The sequence below is a fragment of the Ambystoma mexicanum genome, chromosome 1p (assembly GCF_040938575.1).
Source record: "Ambystoma mexicanum isolate Mex_15411 chromosome 1p, UKY_AmexF1_1, whole genome shotgun sequence".
Classification (NCBI taxonomy): Eukaryota; Metazoa; Chordata; class Amphibia; order Caudata; family Ambystomatidae; genus Ambystoma; species Ambystoma mexicanum.
In genome coordinates this window covers 313,525,614-313,551,484 of record NC_090921.1, presented here as the reverse complement: position 1 = coordinate 313,551,484, position 25,871 = coordinate 313,525,614, and the positions used below count along the sequence as shown (strand labels likewise).

Below are 25,871 nucleotides of genomic sequence, written 5' to 3'. Positions count from 1 at the left end.
ATTGCATTAAAGCACATATTTATATCTTTCTCCTAGTACAGTGTGCGGCATACCCCTTCAGCAGCACGTTCATGCGTATTGTGCAAGCATGATAATCTATGCCTGCCCAAAGTGTGATCGTGATTTGTTGTCGAGTTGGGGAGGGGGCTCAGCATGGCTCGCAGGGGTGCCCCCACATTTTGTGTTACGCCACTGAGTCTGTTTGCCGGTATTCTGGCGGATTTAGCACCAGAATACCAGCAAGCGTATAATGAGCCCCATAGACTCTCTGGGGGACTCCTGTATGTTTGACCACTACCTCGAAACTTGTAATCACGCCCTCTGCGGGTTAATGTACTAGCAGCAGATGCCTTTCTTTAACTTCCATTTCACAAAACCCTCTTTCTAGAGTGAAATAATGAATGCCAATGATAGTTAAATGTTATCATCTGTGACCTGCAGCACTTAAGTGTTCTGCAATACAGTAAAACGCCAATTGCAATAAGATCATTCAGCGGGTTAATGCACCTGCCATAGAGTTCTGTGTGCACCACCCGGCTGCCACATTTATCTGTGTGATCCTATAAGGAGAAACAATGATTGAGAACATATCATGCTGGATTGAAATAGCAATATAAGGCTGCCTCAAAGTGCTGACGGAGAAGGGGCAGGCTGGATGATTGGTGGGGTGGGGGCAGGAAAGAAAGTAGGATGGAGTAGGAAGTTAGATCGTTTCACAACTAAGGAGATTTATTTAGATGCCTAGGGCAATAAACAGTGCTTTAAGGGGATACTAAATTGGGCGGGATGGCTCTCATTAGGGGCGTGGCCTAAGTATGTAAACACATGGGGGGTTGGTGTAAGCAGGAGAGGTGGGGGGCACTGGCATTATCACCTTTGGTGGCCCCAGCCCACAAAAGGGGGGGCTGGGCACACCAAATGTGCGACACCAGTGCGCCCAGCTCTCAGACGCAGCAGGCAGCCCTTTCATTCAAGGAGCCGCGTGGTTACAAACCTTGGGTTCCTTGGGTGAAAGGTCTGTCTGCTGCTGACTCTTTACTCAGAAACAGAAGGAGGGATGGAGGGCCCACTCACCTATTGTTTCTAAGTAAAGAGTCATCACACAGCATGAAAGCCCATTAACAATGCAGTTAATGGGCGTTCAAGTTGCATGATGACTCTTTACTCAGAAACAATAGGAGAGCTGGGCCCTTCTCCTGTTTCCGAGTAAAGAGACACCAGGCAGTCTGTCTAGCCAAAGCCACAGCCACACAGGCTGTCTGGAGGTGTCAGTGCTTTGGTTTAGAAAAAATGAAAAGCCAGTCTTTTTATGGTTTCTTTTATAATCCGAAGTGCTGACACCTGCAGGCAGCCCATGTAACCATGCAGCACTTCTGTTACACAAGCTGTCTGAGGAGTCGGTATGGCTGGGGCAAGTTGGGGCAGTTTCTGAAGACTGCCGGGGCTTGGACCCAGCTACACGCAGCCCACTTAAGGCCCTGGCAATAAATCTGACTTCTATGTAACCTTCTGTGTGCAATGTACAATTTACAGGTACAACAATCTTGACAGGATTGACTCAGCGTCTCATCCTTCTGAGATGGCGAAAATTTGGTTTATAGACTCGTTTAATAATAACACATAATAATAGCAGCGTGCTGAAGCTGATGGACTATATGAATCGAGTGGGTCATATTATACAAAACTATTTATTTATGTTAAATAATGTACCTGATTGTGAATATCTGAGTCGTTGTGTTTATTTATTTTAACATTTGTAAAGCGCACAAAATCCAGAGGCATAAAGGCTCCACTTGCAAGAGTGCGGGGGAGGGAAGGGAAAGGGTGAGGGGAGAGCAACCGGAGGGTTGGTTAGATAGTATAGGGATGGTTTATTGTGAATGGAATAAGCTGTTTTTAGTTCAGTATGATGATTCTGAGCGCACGTAGGGAGGCAGGTTGTTCCACAAGCATGTAGTAATGACTGGGAAGCTAGAGCCCCCAGCTCGAGTGCATCTGAAACAGGGAGCGGTGAGTCTGTGGCTGTAGATTGGTCTTGTATGGGTCTGGTGGAGCTGTTCTTGGTGATCCTCTGTGAAAGGTAGGGTGGAGCAGAATTAGAGAGACATCAATGAGTGATGGAGAGGATTTTAAAGTTGATACGCTCTCCGATTGGTTACCAGTGTGCAGCTTTTTTATGAGCTGAGACATGGTCTCGTTTGGTTAGGTTCATAGCAGCCCAGTTGTCATTGTTTTGAATGGTCTGGGGCTCTTTAAGGTTGCGCTCTGAAGTGCCGGTGAGAAGGGCGTTGCGCTAGTGAAGCCAGGAACCAATTACTGCTCTGGCTATGGTCAGGCGATGTCGTTGGGAGAGACAGTGTTTAGTTGCGCTCAAGAGATTAGTGGTGTGGGCTGCTGATGATGCAATGGCATTCACATGGCGGGTCATGCTGAGGATGGTGTCCAAGTGGACACCTGAAGTTTTGACAAAGGAAGAGAGAGGGATGGTGGCATGTATGACAAGTTTGTGTCCCTGAGCAGAAGTTTGTAAAATACTTTGAGTTCTAGAACTTTAAAAAGCATCTGCTGCAAGGCTGCCTGGTCGGCCAGACAAAACACCTGGAATGAATGCATTCATATTCTTTAGTGTTCAGAACCCATGGGTTGAGATAACTGCTTATTTCCTTAGGAGAAAGGCAGAGAAAGAAAAAAAGTCTGTGTTATGGAAGGGTTCTATGTGATTCCATCGAGGAGATTCGGTCGAATCCAAAACCATCACTTTTGTTTTTCTTTTAAGCCATTTGGCTGCAAATATATAAGATATGATATTTTATTTATAGGTTGCCCATACACAAGTGTTTCAAAGCGCGACGAGGCAGGGGAGGGGAAACATGGGGGGGACAATACAACGATCTTACTAGGCCCAGTGATATTGAGATCGCGCAAGTGCAGGGGAGAGGAAAGGGAAAAAGTGCTGAGGGAAAGGGAGGAGGATCAAGTGCAGGACATCGGATCTAAACATAAGAAAAACAAGAAGTGCGGCAGCAGGTGGTAGTGCAAGGTTAAGTGCAGAACAACAAGTGATAGTTAGTGTAGGTAGGAGACTGTACAGTTACAGATACAGCCCCAAGTGCAGGGTTGCCAGAGGGCAGTGCAGGTGTACAACTGGGAGGGCAAGGGACCTGGGCCCGTGGTTCAGAGGATGGCCAGGTAATCAGTATAGTATTCAGACAGGGGGATCAGCAGGGAAGAGGAAGAGAGAAGGCAGAGAGGCAGGGATTCTGTTCCAGAAGGAGGAGCCCGCCGAAGAGAGAAATCTGCCCCAGCTCATTGCTTGGAAAAACGTCTGACCCTCAAGGAGTTGGAGGTGGAGGAGCAAAAGACTTGAGTAGGATGAAACTTCAGGAGAGAAAGCTGAAGATATTTAGGTCCCAGGCCCCAGAGGGCCTTGTGGACGATGCTAAGGGTCTTGAATGTGATCCTTGTAGCCACTAGGAGCCAATGGAGGGATTTCAGTGCCAGAGAGATACGATCCCTGGGCTTGAGGCCAAAGACAAGTCTCACAGTCCTGTTCTGGATGAGTTGCAGGGGATGGAGAGTAGAGGCAGGCAGATTTAAGAAGAGGCTGTTACAGTAGTCATGCCTAGAGAAAAACAGAGCTCTAAAAACTGTGATCTTCTAGGGGAAGGTGAGAAAGGGGAGAGTACCTCTGAGGCGGTGCAGTTGGTAGTTTGTCTTCTTAGAGATGTCGGAGATGTGAGAAAAGAAGGAGTGTGGAGTCGGAAATAACCCTGAGGTTCTTAGGCTTGCAGGTGGGGGAGGAGGAGGGTCAAGGGAGGCCAGCCAGAGAGTAAGGGGAAAGAGGGCAGCAGGTGTGCCAATGAGGAGTTTCTCTGTCTGGCTGACATTCAGGGAGAGATCGTTGGCAGCGCACCAATCTTGGATTGTAGAGAGAAAATCGGGGATCAGAGAAGGAGAAGAGGAGGCAGTGGGGAGCCTAAAGGCGAGCTGGGTATCATCCGCATATCACTGGAAGTTGGAGCAGAAAGCAGCAATGCAGTGGGCGAGAGGTGCCAGGTATTGGTTGAGCAACCAGGGAGAAAGGTTATACCCCTGGGGAACACCACAGGTGGAGCGAGAGATAGAGGAGAGGAAGGACCCAAGTAAGGCAGAGGAGAGATCAAGTAGGATGAGGACAGAGGGGTGATTAGCATCAAGGTTAGAGAGAAGGTCTTCACGGATGTTCAGGAGAATGGTTTCTGTGCTTCTGGCTGCTCTGAAGCCAGACTGATGGTTATGGAGACAGCCAACAGATTCAGTGTGTAGATTAAGTTGGGAGATGGCCAGCTTTTTCAGGAGTTTGCCCAGGAAAGGAGTGATGGAGATCGGGCAATAATTAGCCGGAAAGGAGGGCTCAGCTGAGGGCTTCTTGAGGAGAGGGTCACAAGAGAGTGCTTCAGGGTGGAGGGGAAGGTGCTGGAGGTGAAGGAGTGGTTGCAGAAGTCGGCCAAGGCTGGGGCAAGGGTGTCAATGTGGTCCTTGATGGCTTTGGAGGGACATGGAAGAACCTGTTTAGATGAGGTTTTCATAGATCGGACTTGTCTAGAAACCTCATCAGGGAAGAAGAGAGGAAAGGCAGAGAAGGGGGGTGGCCGCAGGGGGTGGGACAGAGGGAGATGAGAGCATGGGGGGAGAAGCAGCAGAGGCCGAGAGGGTGGACAGAATGTCCTGCGTTTTGGAGATGAAGTGAGAAGCCAGGGCCGTTCAGAGGGCCTGGGAAGGGACAGGAGAGGTAGAGACGGTGGCAGGATTGGCCAGCTCCTTGCAGATTGAAGAATTTGGCCGGGTTGTTAGATGCCGCAAAAACGCTGACTTGGATGTGAGCCCTCTTAGTGAGGACAGAGTGTCGGTATTGCCTTTGGAGCAGGCGACAGGCCAGTTGGTCAGACGGTGTACAAGATGCCAACCATTTCCTCTGAGCCACTCTAAACTTGCGTTTAAAGGTGACAAGGTCGGAGTCATACCAGGAGTTGCACTTGATTTTAGGCTTCATGCGGATCCTCATAACAGGGGCAAGTACATCAAGAGTAGCAGAGATAGCATAGTGAAGCATGGAAAGGGCTGCGTCAGGGTGTGAGTCAGCCAGCGGTGCAGGGGGAGAGAAAGATGTGGCGAAAGCCTCAACTGACACACACTTCATGGGTCGAATGACTGAGAAGGTGGATGGCAGTGTGGGGCTAAGCTTGGTTTGAGGGGAAGAGAGAGAGAGATGAGAGGAGGAAGTGGTCACTCCAGGAGAGAGGAGTGGTGAGAGAGCTATAGAGGGGGCGGTCTGAGGAGATCAGAACATCAAGAGTGTGCCCCGCAGAGTTAGTGGGGCCGTAGGGAAGAATAGAGAGAGAGAGAGTGACAAAGGTCATGGAAGAGTCCCGCGGCAGGACAGGAAACATCAAGGTGAATTTTGAAGTCACCAAGGAGGAGGAGTTGATGGTTAGGAGGGAGGAAGAGAGGTCTGCCCAATCGGAGAGAGGGTGGTGATCGGACTAGGTGGCTGGTAGATAGTAGCCACTGTGAGAGAGTGGCCAGGAGAGAGAGGCAGCCTACAGACCAGGCATTCAAAGGAGGTGTAGGCCTGCATACGAAAGATAGAGGCAGGGATCCACTCTGAGAAGATCAAGCTATAACCCCACCGGAACGGTTGTATCTGGGCACATAGAGGATCTTGTAGCTATAAGGAAGGAGAGTGTCAAACTTGTCGAGGAGCTCGTGACAGAGCTGGCCGTGAACCATGTCTCAGTGAGACCAAGGACATCAAGGTCAAGTTCTTCCAGGAGACAGCAGATGTCAGAGGAGTGTTTGACAGCTGAGCGAGAGCTAAGAGTGGCGAGGTGGAGAAGGTTACCATCCTTGAAAGACATCCGGGGAGGGGTAAAAATCAGAGGTACTCCCTTCAGAGGTGTAGAAGGAGCCCAAGGGAGGGCAGAGGAGGTAGGACGAGAGGGAAATGTAGCTGAGGAGGCGGAAGAGGGTGCCAAAGTAGTGCAGAGGGAGCCGAAGAGTGTAGAGAAAGGACAGCAGGAGAGGAGAGGAAATTGATAAGGCGCATGAAGCGTCGATCAAAGAGGAGGAGGTTGGCCTGAGGGCCTTGGACGAAGACAGTGCCATTGAGGTAAACATTGAAGATGATCTTAGAGGAGAGGAAGGAAGCCAGGAGGGCCTCCCACGGGGTTCCACCATTAATGGGAGAGGAAGTGTAAGGACAACAGAGACCCTATGAGGAGTTCATAGGTCTGGCAAAGGAACGACAAAGAGGATGTCAGTGAGGGTCTGTCTGGAGGAAGCGCTGGAGTATGTATCAGCTATAGGGAGGCCTGGGTTGGAGGCCAGGATGTCCTTTTTGCACTTTTTCCTCCCAGACTTAGTGAGATGGGTAGGATAGTCGCTAGGGAAACAGTTGGAGAATATAGGAGAAACAGAGAGCATCATAGAGGATGTAGAAGTGGGGGAAGAGGAGAGAGGGTGGGTGATTAATGAAGGAAGAACGGAAGAGGGGGTGGGGATACTAGGGGAGAACACAAGGGGGTGCAAGCAGACAAGATGGATCAATAGTGGAACAGCAGGACAGAAGAATCACAATACAGCCACTGGGCACAGCATAATTCAAAAACAGCAGGGCAGATGAAAACCCAGTGTAGCCACTAGGCACAGGCAAATTCAAAATCAGTAGGATAGATGAAAAACCAGTGCTGCAAATGGGTACAGAAAGATGTGATGAGAGCGAGTGAAAGTCCAGGTGAGAAGACAAGAGGATGAAAAAGTGAGATGAGGAATTGAGGAAGTGATGTTTAGTACTGGCACTAACCCACAAGGAAGTGCAGAGTCCAATGATCTCAGTGGGTCTGAGAGAGTAAAGGGTGAAATCGCCTCGATGTGGGCGTGTGGGATGATGGCCAGACCTCCCAGGCCTGTCCAGGCAGAGGACAGGGATAAGATAGTGCCTTCGCTGTGGACCTTTGCGGAATGGGCCGGCTCCTGCCTCCCGGTGCCACCAATTGGCTAAAATAGTAGCAGAGGAAGCCAATGGTGGGGGCTCAGGCCCATGCTGCACGGAGAGTCCTGAAAAGGTGCATCCATCTTGGAAGGGGGTTGAGGGCAGCATTGCCAGTGTCGCACAAACAAATACAAATCTTTCTTTACAGCATCAAGCCGCAATGGGGGCCATTGTGGGGAGGTCGCACCATGTAGGGCACGAGAAGCACAACGTGATTAAAGAACACTTGCTTCCTTGTGAATGCGGCGGCGTGTATCACGCGAAGAAAATGCCGGATAAAATAAAAGAAAGATAATAAATTGCTTTTTGATGGGGCCTGGGGCGATGCTGCAGACGCCACAAGGCTTACCATTTTCAAGCGAGCACTCAGATGATGGAGCGCTAGAGCACTGATCAGCTGTTTGATGATTGTGTAGATGAAGAGAAAGGGGTTGAGAACCCCCCACAACCCCTTTGCCACCACCCACCTTAATTATTACCCTTACCCACCCCCACATATATTTGCGGCCAAATTCGACAGACCAAATTTGATGGATTTGGCTTTGACCAAATCTCCTGCGATGAAACCTCCCTATCCCTTATGGAAGCATGAGTTATGTTTCCGGTTCCCCTTTGCCCTCCAGTTTCAAAAACAAGTTGTTTTTACGCCAGCTTGAGATTTTAATGCTATTATGATGAACAAGAAGGAGATCAAGGCACGCCCTTGGTTTAAATGACCCGCAATTTCTAGAATGTTCCTGGGGTGGAGAATCAATGTTTGTTGGTCTTTTCTTGTACAATTTATATTTTTGCCCAGAGAATCAATGAATGCCTGGGTGCACTGCAAAGAGTGTCAGGCTGTTTTGGCAATGTCTGCTGCGCTGCTTTTTATGTCCTCATAACGTAAGGATTGGGGACTTGGTAGGGGGATGATGGTGAAAAGGGGTTATGCGTCTTTGTGTTAGTATAAAAGTAGGCAGGTTGATGGCTACGGGGCGGGGAGATTTTCTCTCAGAAAAAAATACCATTAAAGGAAAAGAAACGTTAAACAGAAACAGAAAAAGTAGACTGGAAAAAATAGCACAGATGAAAGGACGTGACTCTAATATTCATTGCAGGGAGGGTTCTGAATCAATTGGTTCCATTTCAGATACATTTAATTATGGGGTCATTTTTGGGTAAAGTGGGGAAGTGTTAGATTTTTGATCTATACATTTAAGGAAGATTTTGAAGTCAAGGCTCTCCATTTGAGAGAGATTTCAGGGCAATGTACCAATTTAAGGGAAAGTTCGGATCAACTCGATCCATCTGACGTATAAAGGTCCTTATATCGGTTTCTTTTCCTTCACTGCCCCTCGCCCCCATCCTCCAATGTGGACATTTCATAATATTTTGGGGACTTTTATGACCTGTCTATGTCCTATGAGTTGTTCACTGTACTGCTGCACAATACATGCCAGTGCCTTTTTTAATTATGAATTCAAAGAGATACCAAAAACCATTAGACCAACATCAGTTGGGCTTAACAAACAGGCGCGGCTCATTGCATACACTGTATGCAACTTGACTGTTATGTTGTGGACTTTCCGGCAATAGGTGGTCCATTGGATCAGTTTGGAGTGGATTTCCTGTAGTAAACAACCTTTTGGGGTCACTTATGTCTTACTTCTAAGCGGGGGTGCTGAGTCCTCCTTCCAGCCGGAGTCGCCCGTGTCTGACTTGGAGGTGCAGGTCACGTGTGCCTTACTTCCAGGTGGAATTCTTCGAAGTCTTACTTTCTGGCAGAGTTCACTCATGTCTGCAATCCAGGAATGGGAGCAATGGAGTACCAACTGGGAGAATAGCAGGAGGGTGGGGGGAGGGGAGGGCAGCTGGCCCAATCACCGGCTCCACCTTAGAGAGGAACACAACACGTTGGTGCAGTTTAGGATTTTGTTTTCTCCCGACGCTGCCTTTGCACGGGCCCTCAGGAGCCGCTCCTCCAGGGCTCCTGGGTGGCAAATCCCTTTTCCCCAGGCTTGTCTTTGTTTCCAATGAGGCACCTCTAATGGGAAGGAGTTTAATGACCACAGCAGACGGCATTCCCTCCAAAAAACGAACGACAAAATAACAAGGCTGAAAATGCCGAATTTCTTTAAACGCATTTTTTGATTTTTGGGCACTTTTTTTGTTGCAAAAAAACAGATGGGATGTGGGTAAGGGATACATTAAGGTTGAGGGATGCGATGGGGGGGGGGGGGTTGTTGTGGGGGATCTCCCCCCGCAGTGTTTTGAAAAAATAGTGCAAAAAACAAAAAGGCATTTTATAAATCGATTTTAATTAATCGTTTTTTTCAGCCTGGTTATTTTTTATTTGCTATTTCTACATACAACCCACCCAACAGACATGGCACACACTTTAGAGCTGGCTCTTTTACCTCAAAAGTCTCAGGTCTTGTAAAATCGTTTGCCTGATTGATGTGAAAATTATGCCATACAAGAAGGTGAGTGCCTTTGTCTAAATCTTGAACTTAGTAAGGCATGTGGGACATATTAAGGAGATCTCTAATTTTCCAATTTCAGGTGTCAAATTATTTATTAACCATTCTGGCTCATGGACGCATTAAAAGAAAAATTAAGTTTGTTAAAAAATGTGTTTGTTGGCCTGCGTGTTTGCGCAAATGTCTGTGCACGTATATGCATGCATATCTTTGTGTGTGCTGTCTGTCGGGGGAAAAGGCCCTGATTCACGGAACCTTTTCCTATGGCATTGCACCATTATAAAGCACTTGCATGAATCAGACGGACAGTGAATTGGCGCATTTCTGGCGGCGGCGCGGGCATACATTGAGACAGATTGTAGGATTGTATTTGGGAACCAGCAGCTTGAATGTGGTGCAGTGCAGTCGCATAATGTTGAGACAGACCTCCAGTTTTGTTTGGGCAATAGCGGAATGAAAATGGGGTTTACAGTGGAAATGCTGGCAAGTATTGCCGAAACCTGCCATATCACTTTCTTTGGACGCAAGCAGCATGAAATGGGGACATGTCTTGTGATCTGATTTGGGGAAAACCTGCTTGAAAGTGGGGCAACGCTTGGTAGGCCTCATGGCTTTTACTTGGCCACAGTCAGCATTAACATGTGTTGCATTTCTTGTAAAATACTGATGGCAAACTGACATCCACTGGTGTGTTTCATGTATTATTCTGCACAACCAATTTTAACTTGTATCCTGCAATTCTCTCTCTCTCTCTCTCTCTCTCTCTCTTTCTCTCTTTCTCTCTCTCTCTCTCTCTCTCTCTCTCTCTCTCTCAGGAGAACACCAAGGAGAGATCGTTGGGGGGAACATTGCACACCCCCACTCCAAGCCCTGGATGGCCTTGTTGTCCAGGGAAGACAACACCCTGTCCAAGAAGCCCCCCGTCCCAATTTGCGGTGGATTCCTCGTGCACGAAAGATATGCGATGACCGCTGCGCACTGCAGTTCCACGTAAGACTTTGCTTTTAAGATCACAGGAGGACTGGTCTTCCACTAGGCATTAACACCCCCCTCCCCACGCCTATTCATTATTATGGGGACCTAATCTGCCCCAGCGCTACCACCCATTCAAAGGAAATGGCCCTTCCGAGATAATCACCCAATTACCCCGCATTACATTCTGGAGACCGAAAGCATCCAGATTCTTGAGCTAGATCGTGCCACTTGCTAAAGGCACTGTCTGAGCTGGAAGGGACCAGATAAGATCGTTTAGCGGGATAAACGCTTGTTGCTGCAATCTGTGTCGCAGGTTCAAATCCCAGCAAGGCCAACTCAGCTTTTCCTCCTTCCAAGGTCGATAAATGAGTGCCGATTTTCGTTGGCTAATATGACCTAATTAAAGGGATATATAAAAAAAACTAATTATTATTGTAAGTTAAGATGATCTTAGTAGACACAGGACTCATTTACATAAATTGTCTGTTTGATTGCAAATGCTCCCATTAAATTACATCGCCCTCTCATGTGCCCCTGGGTCTCCTTTCACAGCAGCAACAACCACTACCGTTCAGCATGTGGCCTATAGAGAGTGTGAAGCCGTTCCAAAGCCTCAGCCATTGTAATTCTGTTGCCGTCCACTGGGTGGCACTGCACACTGGAGTTTGTCTTCTCTGTTCAGAAATGGAACATTCCCTGTGTTTTTCCTCCTATGATTGTAAAGCACTCAGTTGCTTCCCCAAGCTCGGTGTGCGTTCAGTAAATACCCCATTAATAATAGTAATGAAGATAATAATATACGATCTGTAGTTAGGGTCACACTTTCACTGGCCACTAGGTGTCAACTCCACTGGTCTCTGCAGCAGCCCCCAGGGCTGTATCCCATGGGATGCCCCTTTCCTTATTGCCAGCTCCCTCCTAAACGAAAGCCATTGCCACATTGTGACCGGGCGCCACAGTGAGTGCCATGGCCAGTCAGGAGCCGATCACCATTTTTTTCGTATGCATGCGCAAAGGACAACTAAAAAGGGCACCCCGATTAATCACCCAGTGCCCCTTGGAAGTGCCTACACACATCCGATTACTGGTTTTCATGACATACTCTCATTTACTAAAGTCCCATATTCCAATGTTCCACCATAACTGCAGGTGACAGACACTTTAAAATGCTAGAACACCTTGATGTTCCCAGGCCCAGTCGTACACTCCAATGTACAGCCATTAGATGCCAGGAACCCCATCAAAGTATACAATTCACTTCAATAATCATACCAGCTTTGCGCATTGATTGCTAACACTGCGCTGCTGTTCCACGTCACTCTAAATAGCAGACTTAGACTCACTCCTTTTATGAGCTGTGCAGCTCTGCCGTAACTCAAGCATATATTTTCAGGCGGCGCACAGATCTCTGCATCTCCCTAGATTAGTGGTCTTCAAACTTTTTTGGCATGGGCCCCCCCTGAGCAAAATGTGGGCAGGCCGGGCCCCCCCAAAAATGCCAAATGGACAGTATGTATTGCGCGTAGAGTCTAGAGATTTTGGGGGTCCACTGGTCCTATGGGATAAACCCACGTCATTTTCAGTAATAGATGTGTTATGCTTTGCTGCACACCAACAATATGCCAGTGAGGTAGCACAACACAACCCCTGAGTACAGGGCCTGCCTTAGCAGCGGCAGCGCCCTGGCACTGAAACAAAAATGTGCCCCTCTCCCCTCCCGTTGCCTCTGTGCGCCCCTGGCCAATGCTGGGCGGTGGGTGCCACATTTTTGTTTAATGTCGGTGTCTCACTCCCTCGGAGTCCCCCCTCCGTCAAATGCGCTGTTTGCATCGACCTTGTGTTTTGAAATGCACCCACAGGACAGAACTCTGATGCAAGCACACAACTCACTGAGCTACCGATGCTGTTTCGGATTCTTTCACTTCTAATGTATTCCCCTGTCGTAATACACAAAATGCAAATTTGCCAATCAGGGCTTTAGATGACAGCATTAGCCGCTGAAAGCCAATAGTTTATTCAAAGTGTGTGATAAATGCTGACAGTAGTCTGTTGTAGCACCTCCATTACACATTAGTGAGCTACAAGGAATATGCAGGCCTAGTAGGGGTGGTAGGTCACATTATGCATTGTAGATAGACAGGCAGGGCGAAGGCCCCAGTTCTGTAGCTAATAGAGACATTATTGGAGTGTTTGGAGTATTATGGCACCTATATAGCGCTTAGATAGCCAGTCTTAAGCGTTATGAACACTAAGCTATGAGTGCATGCCTTTTAGAGCTTGCTCACATGGGGTTAATTCATCTCGGCTTCTCTTAGAATATTCTGCCTTTCTAACTGTAGCCCTGCATGGCTTCGTAAACAAATCCTGTTTCCCTGAGAAGGCCTGGTACGGCCTTGCCCACACGCTGATAAGGACATTCCAGTGCTTTCGCAGAGAGGGCTCCAAGGGAGGGGTAGGAGCGAGCAGGGAGCATCGCAGAGAGAGTTGGGTTTTTCCATGAGCAAGCCTATTTTTTGTACAGGGAAAGTTCTGGAACTGTGCGTCATGGACTGACAACACGAGATTACAAAAATGCATGCCCACATGGATCAGGTGGGAGATCGATCCGTGGACTTGGTTCGAGCAAGATCGAGTGTCTGGAACCTGATGCTCTGTCGGCACCCTGTAGCACTGTCCTCTCAGTGGGGCTGACAACAGCTAGCTTATGAGGGCCAGGGTCTCCCAGTGCTGATTGAAGGGGCGTAAGACTGTGTTTCTCTATGTTTCTCTATATTCTATATTTTGTGTTTGCTCTAATGATCTTTTGTAATCTTCGCTAATACTTGAATTCCAAAGTGTTGCTAATATCACTGTTTCTAATAAATGCTAAACATTTTGAAGGTGTCATTTGTCATTAGCATGAGTTCACTGCTCGGCACAATAGAACCTGTATTTTGGGCTGAATTGGGTAATTTCTGCTCTCAAGGGCTGGTCCCGAGGAGGATTTTCCCCATTTCAAGACATTCCCTTTGTTGTGCACGGCTTATAGGACAGTTAATCAAATAAAATGCCATTTCACAATATTGGACCACAGGTGGTCTTGTACTTTTAGTATATTTTTCATGCCCCCCTACTAGGCCTCCACCGAAAGCGGCTGCTTAAGCATGTGTTTGGTGGCCTTATTGTTATTAAATGCATCCCATTCCTGCACTGGAATGCCCGGTGCCAGCACAAGATCCTGGCACATTTAATTTCAATTTAATTTTCGAACTGGCGTGGCAGGGGCTAATGGCGCCCCGGGCAGCCGCCTGAGCGGCCCTGGCCTAAGGCTGTCCCTGCCCAAGTATAAGATTTGAAAAGCCCCATAAAAGTAAAAGCTTGTAACGCCAGCAAACCACGGCCCACAATTTTCACCCAACACTCCGAGTGAGAAGCAGCAGTGGTGAAACAGCTTTCAGCAAAAGCTTTCAAGTCATATTCCGCACCCCTAGAATTTGCCAGCACCTATCATTTTGCATTCTTGTACAGTACTTGCATTTCTTTTCCACAAACTGAACGCAGACCTAACAGCACCTAAAGGCAATATGAAGAGAGCCTGAACATGAGGAGTGGCTGATTATGTCACACCTGACATTACTGTACATTTCCCAATGGGTGTTTCTACTTTGAGATATAAAAACACAAACCGGCATATGTGTCATAGTCACCTGTTTTTAGTCATTGTTTGACAAAAGCTTGCACCACACTTTGATGAAGGCATAGACTGAAAAGGGGACTAGGGGCTTTCAAATGGATGAATCACATTACCGCGCAAACGACTAAACATTACCAACTGTTATAAGGTGCAACTGGTCATAGAATTGTCGGTTACACAATCCATTCACCATGGATTGTGGTTTCCGCTGAAGCCTCGTATTACAAAAGCATTGCTTCAAATGAAGAGACTGCGAGAAAAGACATAGGGATACTTTGTCAGCATTTTAGAGTGGCTTCAACACCCCGATTCTGTGACCAAGGCTCCCGTTGGTCAGTCCAGGTGCTGGTGAGGTCACTGCACGCAATCATGACTCACTGGCTCTAAAAAGCGCGGTACTGAAGTGCCTCGCGCCAAGAACCTCCTGAGGCGCGCCTTAGGGCATGAGGGGTGGGCTTTGAGATATCCGCGGTGCTCAGATTGCATTTCCACTTTCATGACACTCAACTGTGTTTGTCCCCTCAGGTTCCACAACATACGTGTGGTCCTTGGTGTGCAGAACTGGGAGAAGCCGGAGCCCTCCTGGCAGATATTCGACACAGTCGCACATTCCTTCAGCAACTACAATAAAAGAAACTACGAGAATGACATTGTGCTGTTGAAGGTACAGACTTACTTCTGCCTACAGTGTGGGAGAGGGAGCCCTGTCAGGGAAATGGGTGAGGTGGGGGTCAAGCCAGGCTAAGCCAGTATTTGGGCAAACGAGTATCCAAAATCATTTTGAAGGACAGGTTCCATACACAGCCCCGTACGCAGACGTTTATGGATCCTCTGAGTGATTCCAAACCACGTCACTGCCCCATGAATATGTCTCCCGAGCAGGGCCGTCACGAGGGGGGTAGCCGGAGGGCAAACTGTCCTGGGCCTCGCACTTCTGGGGGGCCTCGCGGCCCCCTCTCCTAAGTGGAAGGCAGCACAGTCCTCCGTGCCCTTTATTCACACGGGGGACTGTGCCGTCTCCTCTCTGCCGCTGCAATGATTATGCTGTTTGTTGTGAAGCCCTTTGGCTCCGCAACAAACAGCAAAATAATGGGAGACAGCAGGACTCAGAAGTGAGCTCTGCTGACTCCCGTTATTCAGCTGACAACGTGGACATGCTGCATGACAAGAGAGGACTCCTCTCCTGTCAGTCGGTGTGTTCACGTTGCTCAGCATGGTCACGCTGACTGACGGGAGAGGAGTTCTCTCTTGTCAGCCAGTGTGTTCACGTTGTCAGCGTGGTCACGCTGGCTGACGGGGGAGGAGTTCTCTCTTGTCAGTCAGTGTGTGCACGTTGTCAGCGTGATCACGCTGACTGATGGGAGAGGACTCCTCTCCTGTCAGTCAGTGTGTTCACGTTGCTCAGTGTGATCACGCTGACTGATGGGAGAAGACTCCTCTCCTGTCAGTCAGTGTGTTCACGTTGCTCAGTGTGATCACGCTGACTGATGGGAGAGGAGTTCTCTCCTGTCAATCAGTGTGTTCACGTTGCTCAGCGTGATCACGCTGACTGATGGGAGAGGAGTTCTCTCTTGTCAGGCAGCATGTCTACGTGTCGGCTGCATGGAGGCTTTTTAAGGGTGCATGGAGGTAAGTTAAGTGTTTTTTATTTTAAATTAAAAGTGTATATGTGTATTTAAATTAAATTAGTATGTATATGTGTATGTATGAATGCATGCATGCATGTTGGTGTTTGTGTCAATGCTGTGTTTGGTTTTATGTATGCATGCATGTATGGACTTGTGTAACTGGTGGATGAATGCATGGGTGAAAGTGTTTTTTGTGAGTATGTGTTCAGCACCACCCCTAAATGTAGCCGCCCTGGGGGCCACTTCATTAAGGGGTGGGTTCATGGCATCAGAGGTGCACCTAGGCTAAAATGTCAGGGGGGAAAGGGGACTAATACTTCAAATGTTGGGAGAGGCGCTAATGTCAGAGGCTGTGAGGAAGGGGCAAACTTCCTTGTGTGGGGGCACCTAACATCTTTCCACATTTCAAATGAGAATATTCTGGTGAAGCTTCAATGTTACAAGCAGCTACCTCTTGCCTTCATTTCTGAAACATCACACTTAAGGACTGCTGTGATAATGAGATGTCTCATGTCACCACTTCCCTTCTAATCACTCCCCTAGCATGCAAGTGCTAACCCCCCATCACGATTTCAATTACCTAAAAATGTATGGATATGAATGCAGGTGCCAACAGTGAAATGACTTCTCATGGCCATGCTAATCCCTACGGCAATTCTCATCCAGTTCCTGCCCTACCTACCCAAAACACCTCCTCACTGGAACTCCTTGAGCTAGCTTTAAACATGCTTTGCCATCAACCTTTGCCCTCAATGTTCCTGCAAGTGTTTCCTCAAAGGAGTCTTCTGAGAGTTCATGACTTCATTGGAGTTATAAACACGTAACTGGTGTAATAAAAATGTCTTAATCGGGTCTGCCTTTGGCCACTCAATTTAAAAACACCCTGTGTGTCTTTCGCTGAAGTTCTTTTAAAAATAAGCATTGGCAAAGCCAACAGTTTTGGCTTGTGTATAAGTATTAGGCATTTACCAGGCACTGCTATTAGCTGCTCAGGTACTCAAACCATTTTGCACTGGCACTATCAATGGCCAGCTAATACCAATACAGAAGTGCCTTTCCCATGCCTACACGAATGCCCAAATTGTTAGCATTGCCAGTGCTCTTTTTGCTTTACCCTTGATGCACAGGACTATGCATCAAGGTTAAAGCAAACATACTACTTGGCTAAATTGGCACACATTGAATGTAGGCCAATCTAGCCAGTAATAACACTTATGGTGCACAGTCAGCCTGGATATACTTTCTGTGGCATGGCATTTTTACTGGCTGGGAGTCCGTACATGGTAACAATGGCATATATTGATGCAGCCTGCATGGACATACATGAGAACAACCAGCATGAATATATTTTTATTCTAGCATATCTCGCGTGGAAAGGTGGCATGAAATGTATTGGAAAATGTTCCTATGCAGAATTTGTGATTTGCAACTATTGGGAATTTCCATGTGGTTCCATACAAAACCAATTGCAAACTGTATGGATTTCTACCCAATTTTGCAAAGAAAGCGCTGTAAAATGCAGACTTTTAACCCAATGTTTCAAACATTTTCTTGGGAGTGAGAACCCTCCTCAAGCAACCCTTGTTTGGTCTGGGCTCCCTCACTGTGCTCCGTTGATCCTGCCTAATTGACACAAACATTTAAGCCTCTTAAGTTCAGAAATGTACTAGCCTCCACTGTACATCATTTGTCACTGTGTATGATGTGTGTTTTAATGCGCACACAGGGGCATGGTGCTCCTTAATGATATGATATGGCATTTATAACGTGCCTGTACACAAGTGTTTCTAGGCGCCACAAGGCAAGGAGACAGAAACAAAAGAGTAGGACAATACACAGATCTTACTAGGCCTTGTGTAATTCAGATCGCGCAAGAGCAGGGAAGGGGGGAGGGGAGAAGTGCCGAGGGTGGGGTAGGATGCAGAAGTGCAGTAACAAAGGAGAAACAAGAGTGCAGCCAACGGGTGGCAAGTGTGGGTACTCATAAGTGCAGCCAACGGGTGGAGAATAAGAGCAAGAGCGGGGACTGTAGGGTTACAGATACAGACCACAAGTGCAGGGGAGCCAAGAGGCAGTGCAGGATTGCAACAGGACAGGCAGGGGCCTGGACCCGAATTCAGAGCTTGACCAGGGGACCAGTGCATGGATCAGGCAGGTGATCAGCAAGGGAGAGGAAGAGGGAAGGCAGAAGCCAAGAGACAGGTCTTAAGGTGCTTCCGGAACTGGAGATGGTTCTCCTCAAGTTTCAGCGAGGCAGGGAGGCTGTTTCCAGAGAGAGGCCACAGCCGAAGAAAGAGATCTGCCCTCAAGTCTTTGCTTGGAAAAGTGACTGACCCTCAGAGAATTGGAGGTGGCGCAGTGGAGAGCTTGTGCCATTTTATATATATTTATTCATATGATAAAAAAGTTAGTCTGGCATGAACCTTTCTTCAGTAGAGAAATCTAACTTTGCTGAAGTTGACTTGGAGTTGTAGTAATAAACCATATTTGGGATCCTGCACACAAACTTAAGGGTAGATTTCTCGAGTCTCCTGCTTGCGGATGTGCCGCTGCTGGCCGAGTGCAAAAAACTGTAAGGGGGCCTCTCCAAATGTTTTGCGCCGAGCCTCCCCACATCTTCTGACAGCCCTGCTCCCAAGATAAGTGGAAAATTGTGCTTTTCACGCTAGTTGTTTATAAGCACGCCCAGCATGGCAGCATCAGAGCCACAGTGTACTAGTGAGTGATGTTTGTACTCCCAGGCCCCTCTCCGCCAGTCCACACTAGAGGGGCGTGTCCGTGCCACCGGTTTGGAGAGCAGAGCGTTTTTGAACTACAAGTAAAACAAGGAATTCCAAGCACATATGTGACCATGCCTGGGCAGAAGCCATATTTGGGGCCATGCACCAACTATCCATACCCGAGGCCTTCTCTATCCTCCCAGCATGCACCAGCAAAAAGCAGACAGACTCCAAAGGGATCCATTGTACACGCTCCCTGCCATTCAAGCATGGAAGGCAGCGTGCACAATTACAATGAAACCCGCCCCCACACGATCGCTTGTCGGTGAGAGTTTAATTGTATTTGTGAACATTGCTTATCATGGGCGCACTCTACGACATTTGAGCATCTTGCGGAGCGTTTTATTGTGGGCACCACTTGCCATGTAAGCATAGCAATCTGCGCTCGCAATTAAAAATAAATGAGCATTTACTCACTTTGTACTGCGGCGTGCAAATGTGAAGGGTAAAAGGAGGTGTATACTGTTGTACGCCGCCTTTTGCCCTTTACATTTGCACCCCGCAGTGAAAATGATGAAAATTTGGTGGCCGAAAGCCATTTACTTTGCTCTGCAAATGCAACCGCGGCCTGCCGCCAAATAAATTTGTTTTGCCGACGGCATTAAATCAATGGCATTCTGACCAGGCTACTCATAGAGTTATGAAAAACTGTGGCTTTGAAAAACCTTGCTCCACCAGGGCGACTCCTTACAATCCCGATAGTTATACGTGCAAGATTAAAAGTTTCAAAATCCGGTCAATGAAGTCGCAGGTCAACTGTATAAGGACGGTAAAAAGCCTAACCGTCCCATACGTTGAAGAAATTAATTAATGAAAATACAGGACTCTGCGCCAACAACTCAAGTTGAGTTAAATCTTAGATTATGCTTTATTGATCATCCATGACCATTGAGCCCATAATTGATAACATGTTTCGGCTCCACTGAGCCTTTTTCAAATCCGGGCTACCCATAATTGTAATATAGGACATACAATATATCATAGTCAAAAAACAATTTGTATGAACGACATCATAAAGTAAAACATAATACCAGTTTTCAAATATCGTGACCACAAAATGTGCATAATAACATGAAAGAAATTAGACAGAAAAACAAGGATGGGCAAAAGGGAAGGGTTCATGGGTGTAGAAAAATAGGCAAACATATCATAATACATTGTTATGTTTGAGTAAACAGAAAAAGAGCACAAAAAACAGAAACAAAAACACAAACAAAAAGAAAAAAGAACCCATTAGTAATCATTATTCTTCAATTCATTGAATAATATAACCAAATTCTGCAATGGTCCCTTGAGACAAACTGACAACTTGGTGGATGTCCTTACCCGAAATTTGATGTAACCAGTTCTTATGACTATTTGTCCATGTAGTAGTAACGGGGTACAATCCCCAATATCAATCTAAACAAAAAATGTAAGTAGCGAAGGTAAATAAAACTGATTGTCCAATTAAGAATATACATTAATTGTGTATATCAAGGTTGCCTATGGCAACTAGGCATTTTCACTTATGAGAATAAATCCCGCCCTTCACCAAACGGGCAAAACAACTCTACTTAATGGTCACAGGCCATTTCTGCCTTATTCAAAACAATTCATTATAAGTTCCGTAGTGAAGACAATTGTAATTAACCATCATTACGTGAAATGATGACGCATTTCAAATATAGAACATGTATTTCAAGTACGGAAAGCACAACATATAGCTTATTTGGTTGCTACTCGTCAAGTACCATTAAAGCTAAATCTCATTGAAAAGTAAACCATGAGATAAGCGGTCCTCTCTTACCAGTTCCTGGAACACAAACAGTCACACGCGTCGGCAGGTAAGCCGAACGCTTACCAGGTATGCCTTCTTATACTAGGCGTCATCACTGTACTCATAGAGTTAAGCACCTGCTCCAAAAGTCTGTTAGTGATCTGCGGACCTCAGTATTCACTTCCAGCTGTGCTCCCGTTAACGCCACATTCCAGTGGGCTTCACAGATTCTGACCTTTGTAAACGCACCTTTGAGTACAGGCACCAGGTATGAAGCTTGCCAACTACCTGATGGCATATGGTGTCCGGAATACAACCCTAGATGGCAGCATATGAATATTAAATGGGCGACATTGCCGATCACAAACATTAGGGTCAAAGGCCAAGAGCTAGACATAGTTCTGAGAAAGGATGACTTTAGGAAGCATCCTCAGAGGTCCTGCTAGCAAAAAGTGCTCCATCAGACCAATATGCCAACCTTGACTGAGCCACAGTTTGAGAATCCCTTTTTGAGAAGAAATGCTGTGCCTGGACCAGAAAAGACACGGACCTGTCGAGGGATAAGGCTGGCTCAGGGAGGAAGATCTTGCAGCCTATCTAGACAAAGGTAGATGGGTGTACCTTCATGATGACAAAAGAAGGCTTCCACTAACCTCATGGCCTTACGAAAAATTCCTCTATGTCCATCTCAAAGCAATGGGATGCACCTCACACCGATACTGGACTCTATCCAGCTGCCTAATTGGGGTATAGAAGTTGACAAAGGAAAGGGTGGTCATTTTGAATGAAAACCAAGAACATAAGAAAAACATGTGCAATTGTGAGGCACCATTTTTAATGTAAAGAGCACTGGCTACTTCACAAAATTGTGCTCTGCCTTTGTTGCCTCTTTGCACCCTCTGTCTGCCCTGTTGGTGTCATGGGCTGAGTGGCATGCATGTTTTGGACGGGGACAATGGAAAACATACTATTGAGTCCATGGCCATTGGGGCAACTTAGAGAAAAAAGCTCATTGCAAAATCGATGCGATGCCCAGTCAGTCGCAAGGAAACCGCTGAGAATATTTCAACTACTATAACAAAACATTTTTCACGAAATCATGAATCTTCTTTAATATAATGTTATTCGCCATAATTATTTATTTGTTCTGAAAACTGATTTATATGCTTTTCATGCTCAATGAAGTACTCATCACAATGTTACACCCATCATGTGGTCATCAATTCACACACAAAATAAAATTATTTGAAAAAAGGAATAATTAAAACTCAATTAGACCGCATTATAAGGCAAAAAGGGTAAACAGTTGGACATCTAACAAGATGGATCTTCTAATGTTACTCCTGTGGTCACTAAGCGTTTCCTTCATCATGTGTATATTTACAGTCTTCCTGCAATAAGCAAATACATTTAATAAGAAATAAACCTCTATTTAATATTTGGTCAATATTAGTAGCACCAATCGGGCAGAAACTCTGGGGTTCTCAGAGGACGAAGCCTCTAGAATACTTAATTTGATTAAACTCACAGAAAGAGAATCAATCAATAGTGAGAAATCGGAAGAAGGAATTAGCCACTTAGAACAGCTGATGTGAAGAGAAGTCAGTCAGGAAATGCACACCACTACGATGATGCAATACTATAAAGCTCATTGCATACCGCGTGGGTTGCGGGTGGACCTAGAACCGACATTTTGCAAAGACAGTCCAGCATTTTTCAAGCGCTGGAGACAAACCTTAAACAAGTGTTCGTTGGATTTGATCATCTTAACTATAGAAGAATTGTCCATCCTGTGCAGCCTCATTTGCCTTTGGGTGGTGCACTGCATGGCATCCAATGTCACTCCCAACACCTCACTTATTGCCCTCATCTGATCTCTGGTAGGCCTTGCTACCTGCGTGGCACAATTGTGGCAGTCAGCAAGCTCGCCTGCCAATCCAAATAGGCCTTCTCCCGCTATGCTGCATATCGATGTTAGTTGCATGCACTTGCATGCACACTGTGAGCGGATCCTGCTGATGCAGGCTGATGCTGACGAAAGGCTCTTCGTCCCAGGTGGTGTGCGGGGTATTGCAGGGCCTGTTGGTCCTTACTTTTCTGGTTGCGCGCCGTGGTGTGGTTGCTTCTGGGGATGGTGTGTTTCGCTGTCCAGGATATGGTCCTCTGTACCTGTGGTGCATGTTGGGCAGTGGTTGGCACCATGGTGGGATCACCTTGCTGCTGGCCTTCTCCAAGTGTGGTGGGCAGTTCCTCTTCTTCCCCCTCTTCACCCACGCAAGTGGTGGCATTTCAGGGTCTGAACCTACATCCAGCTCTGGTTCTTTCGCGTCCTGGAGGGAAAATGTTGATGAAGAACATGAGTGTGTGTCATACGTTTTGCATAGGAGATCTAGTCACCTGTTTAGGTGCCAGGTGGAATCTGTACAGGTATTCGCGGGCCCTACCCTTCTCAACTCGGCCATTTACTTTGTCCCTGGGTATGTTAAGGCGCCTGTGCAGCTTGTGCGAACCACCTTTGTGTATGCTGCTCTATGGCTGTGGTCCTGGTAGAGGGCAAACATTAACTGGCCATTTTGGGCGTGTTGTGACACTGCATGTTTCACATGTCATCACTGGGCTCCCAAGTGTCTTGCCCTTCACCACTGCATCCCTCATTTCCTGTGGTCTTTGCATGCGTTACCTTCTTTATCATTGTCTCACCCCTTCTCACTTATTTACTTTTGCAGTATGCAAATCCACTGACATGCCCTACTACACTGGTACTGACCTTGAGGTGTTTGCGACGTTGCATTATTGCCTTCACTATGTGCAGGCACTCTGGTATTAGGTTGTATGTTTGCTTACGGGCATGTTCTGGCCTCACAAAGGAACATTGAGTATAGACTGCCATGATATTGCTTTATTTTTTAAAAATCTTTAAAATGTATTTAAAATGATATAGTTTAATTCTAAACTTTTAATTTCTGTACATTAAAAAGAAATCATTCTTAGTTCAATCCATCCTCCTTCATAATGTTCCTCCAAAATTGAATGATCGTCTAAGTCAGTTTCTTGTTATTTCCTAGCAGTATTTGTTCCCATCTTTCAAAAATATTCCGCTATACAACTTTCTTTTTTCCATCAATTCTTCACATTCCATTAGGACATGAAAAAGGGTTTCAGTCTGAGTTTGTTTTTTACAAAATCTACAAAATGCTTGTGTACTAGCAATTTGCTTGATTTTTTGCAAACGTTCACGTGTAGGGAGCAAGTTGTGGCGTAATCTCAGGAACATATCTCTAATATGATTGTCAGGAAACAGTTTCAGGTAATTCGGAAGGTGGTTGACAGGCCTTATCTCCATATCACAGTTGAGGTTCATGTGATATTGCATTTTCGCTTGCATTGTGAGTATCCAGTCATTTAGCATTATTCTTTTCTTCACATGCTGTGGACGCTGGAGCAGCATTTCCATCAAGATGTCTGCCTTCACAAGTTGCTCTTCCATTTGCCGCATTAGTACGAAGAATCTCGATAGACGGAAGGTGATCATCACTCATAATGTTCCGAAACAAATCAAGCTGTTTCCACATGACGATGGATTGCAATGATTGAGTTGCAATTTCATAGCGAATCCTAGCCATCGGATAGGACCGCGGTAGAACTAAGACCGTACGGCAGAAAATGGCTTCTAGCTATTGCCATATATGCGTATGCAGGTTTAGCATTGTTTCCGCTCCATAAGCCAGGCTTGCTATTACCTTTTGATGAAAAAAGGTTACCACTGGTTGCAATTAATATTTCCCATATTTTCTATGGATAAATGTTCCTTGTCTGGCAAGTGCACAAGCTTCAGATTTAAGGTGCATAGTCCATTTAACTTCAGATTTAGATTGGTTGATCCAAACACCTAAATATTTGACTGCATTGACCTGTGTTAGTTTATTATTCTGTAGGAACCAGGTAAAGTTCACCTTCATCCGCTTCTTCGTTAGGAGCATGATTTGCATTTTCTTTGTGTTGATTTTTAGTTCATTCGATGTCATGGAGGTTTCCATTCGGTCTAGGCATATTTGCAGGCCCGCTGCGTTTTATCAAACACCACAATATCATCTGCGTACATCATCTGTGGTAAAGAGATGGCATTAACTTTAGGCGGGTTTCATGATGGAATGTTCGTGTACTCATCGAAATCGGAGGTGAAAAGGTTGAAAAGGGTGGCTGCCAGTGGGCAGCCCTGTTTCAAGCCATTGTATGTTCTGATTGGCGCAGTTACTATGCCATCTGTTGTCATACGAATTTGGATACTGTTGTTGCTATACAATAGTTTAATGGGCTTCAGGATTTCAGGAGGGCATTTCCAGATTTCTAATTTATTCCAGAGTACTTGTCTGTTGATCATGTCAAAAGCAAGTTTTAAATCAATAAGTCCTGCGAATACCAGGATTTTATCTCAAATAGCCTCTTGTTTTAACAAGTTCAGTAAAATCAGGTTGATGTTAGTACCAGCCTTTCTGACAGTTTGTCTTTTTGCTTGCCGATCATTCTTCGCAGCCCAGAGTTCCAATTGCTGCAGCAAATATGAAGCGAAGATTTTCCCTAGAGGGTCAAGCAGAGCGACGGGGCGATAGTTATTTGGCTGCTTTCTATCGCCCTGCTTGAAAATAGGCACAAGTATGGCAGATTGCCATGTTTGAGGTACTGCATTAAATTCTCCAATCAATTCGAATAGCTGGAGGCATAGTTTTGTCCAATGATTGGGATTCTGCTTAATGACCGTGTTAGATGGCCCATCGGGTCCTGGTGCACGAGAGATATTCAGTCTAGCAATTGCTGCCTGTATGTCTGATTGGTTATAATCCAGTATCCATTTTGTCGAAGGTTTTTCAGGCATCATGGTCAAATTAGAGTCTCATGCTTTAGAGTCAGTAAAATGGGCAAACCAGATCGATTCTGGTACATCTGAAATTCGTCTGTTCTTCATGTTATCACGTTGATTCAGAAAGTTCCGCAGGTTTCTACTGTTTCTGCTCGTTACTGCTTCAAGCATCTTTTCAGCATCCTGCTGTAATGTCTGCGCTTTATGGTTCTTACTCCAGTTAGTGTATCGCTGTTTTTCTTTCCTTATCAGCGTTAATTTATTTACCTCTTGGCTTTTTAAGAGAGTTCTAATATTCCTGCGCAATTCCGCTTTGTTCTCTTTTCTTTCGATATTAAAGCAATGTATATGTTGCGGTCTGGTTTTAATTTTGGGTATTGTTTTTTGTTGATAAGGTTTCAGCAGCCATTCATAGTTTATTTTCTCTGTTCCTAATCGTGAGGTTACCAGAAAGGTTTCAGGCAGTGCGCCTATTTGGTTATTGTTTAAGCATAGTCTAGTTAGTCTTCCATCTAGTTCCAACTGAGGTAGATATATTTTCTTTCTGGTTCGTTTTGTTGTTAACCAGGCTATCTGTAACATCCAATGATCGCTCGTGTTAGAGCAAATGTCAGTTTTGGTAAGTTTCTCGAGAATCCCAGGAGAATTGTAAATGTAATCGATGATGGCCATAGAGCCGCCTCTTGTCCAAGTTGGCTGTATCTCGTCT

General features: G+C 46.1%; 1 protein-coding gene and 1 long non-coding RNA gene across 2 annotated transcripts in view; one reads left to right on the top strand and one right to left on the bottom strand.

Annotated features, from left to right (window-relative positions):
- Window positions 1-25,871, top strand: part of LOC138569556 (mast cell protease 1A-like) — a 98,382-nt gene that overhangs the window by 6,156 nt on the left and 66,355 nt on the right. Inside the window, exons 2-3 of the mRNA XM_069647630.1 lie at window positions 10,305-10,479; window positions 14,663-14,801. Coding sequence (XP_069503731.1) covers window positions 10,305-10,479; window positions 14,663-14,801 — 314 coding nt within the window. The remainder of the gene's footprint in view (window positions 1-10,304; window positions 10,480-14,662; window positions 14,802-25,871) is intronic.
- On the bottom strand, window positions 19,379-19,971 carry LOC138569562 (uncharacterized). The gene is made up of 2 exons (XR_011303263.1): window positions 19,872-19,971; window positions 19,379-19,489 (listed from the first exon to the last, which is right to left on the bottom strand). It is a non-coding gene; the product is annotated as an uncharacterized lncRNA (long non-coding RNA).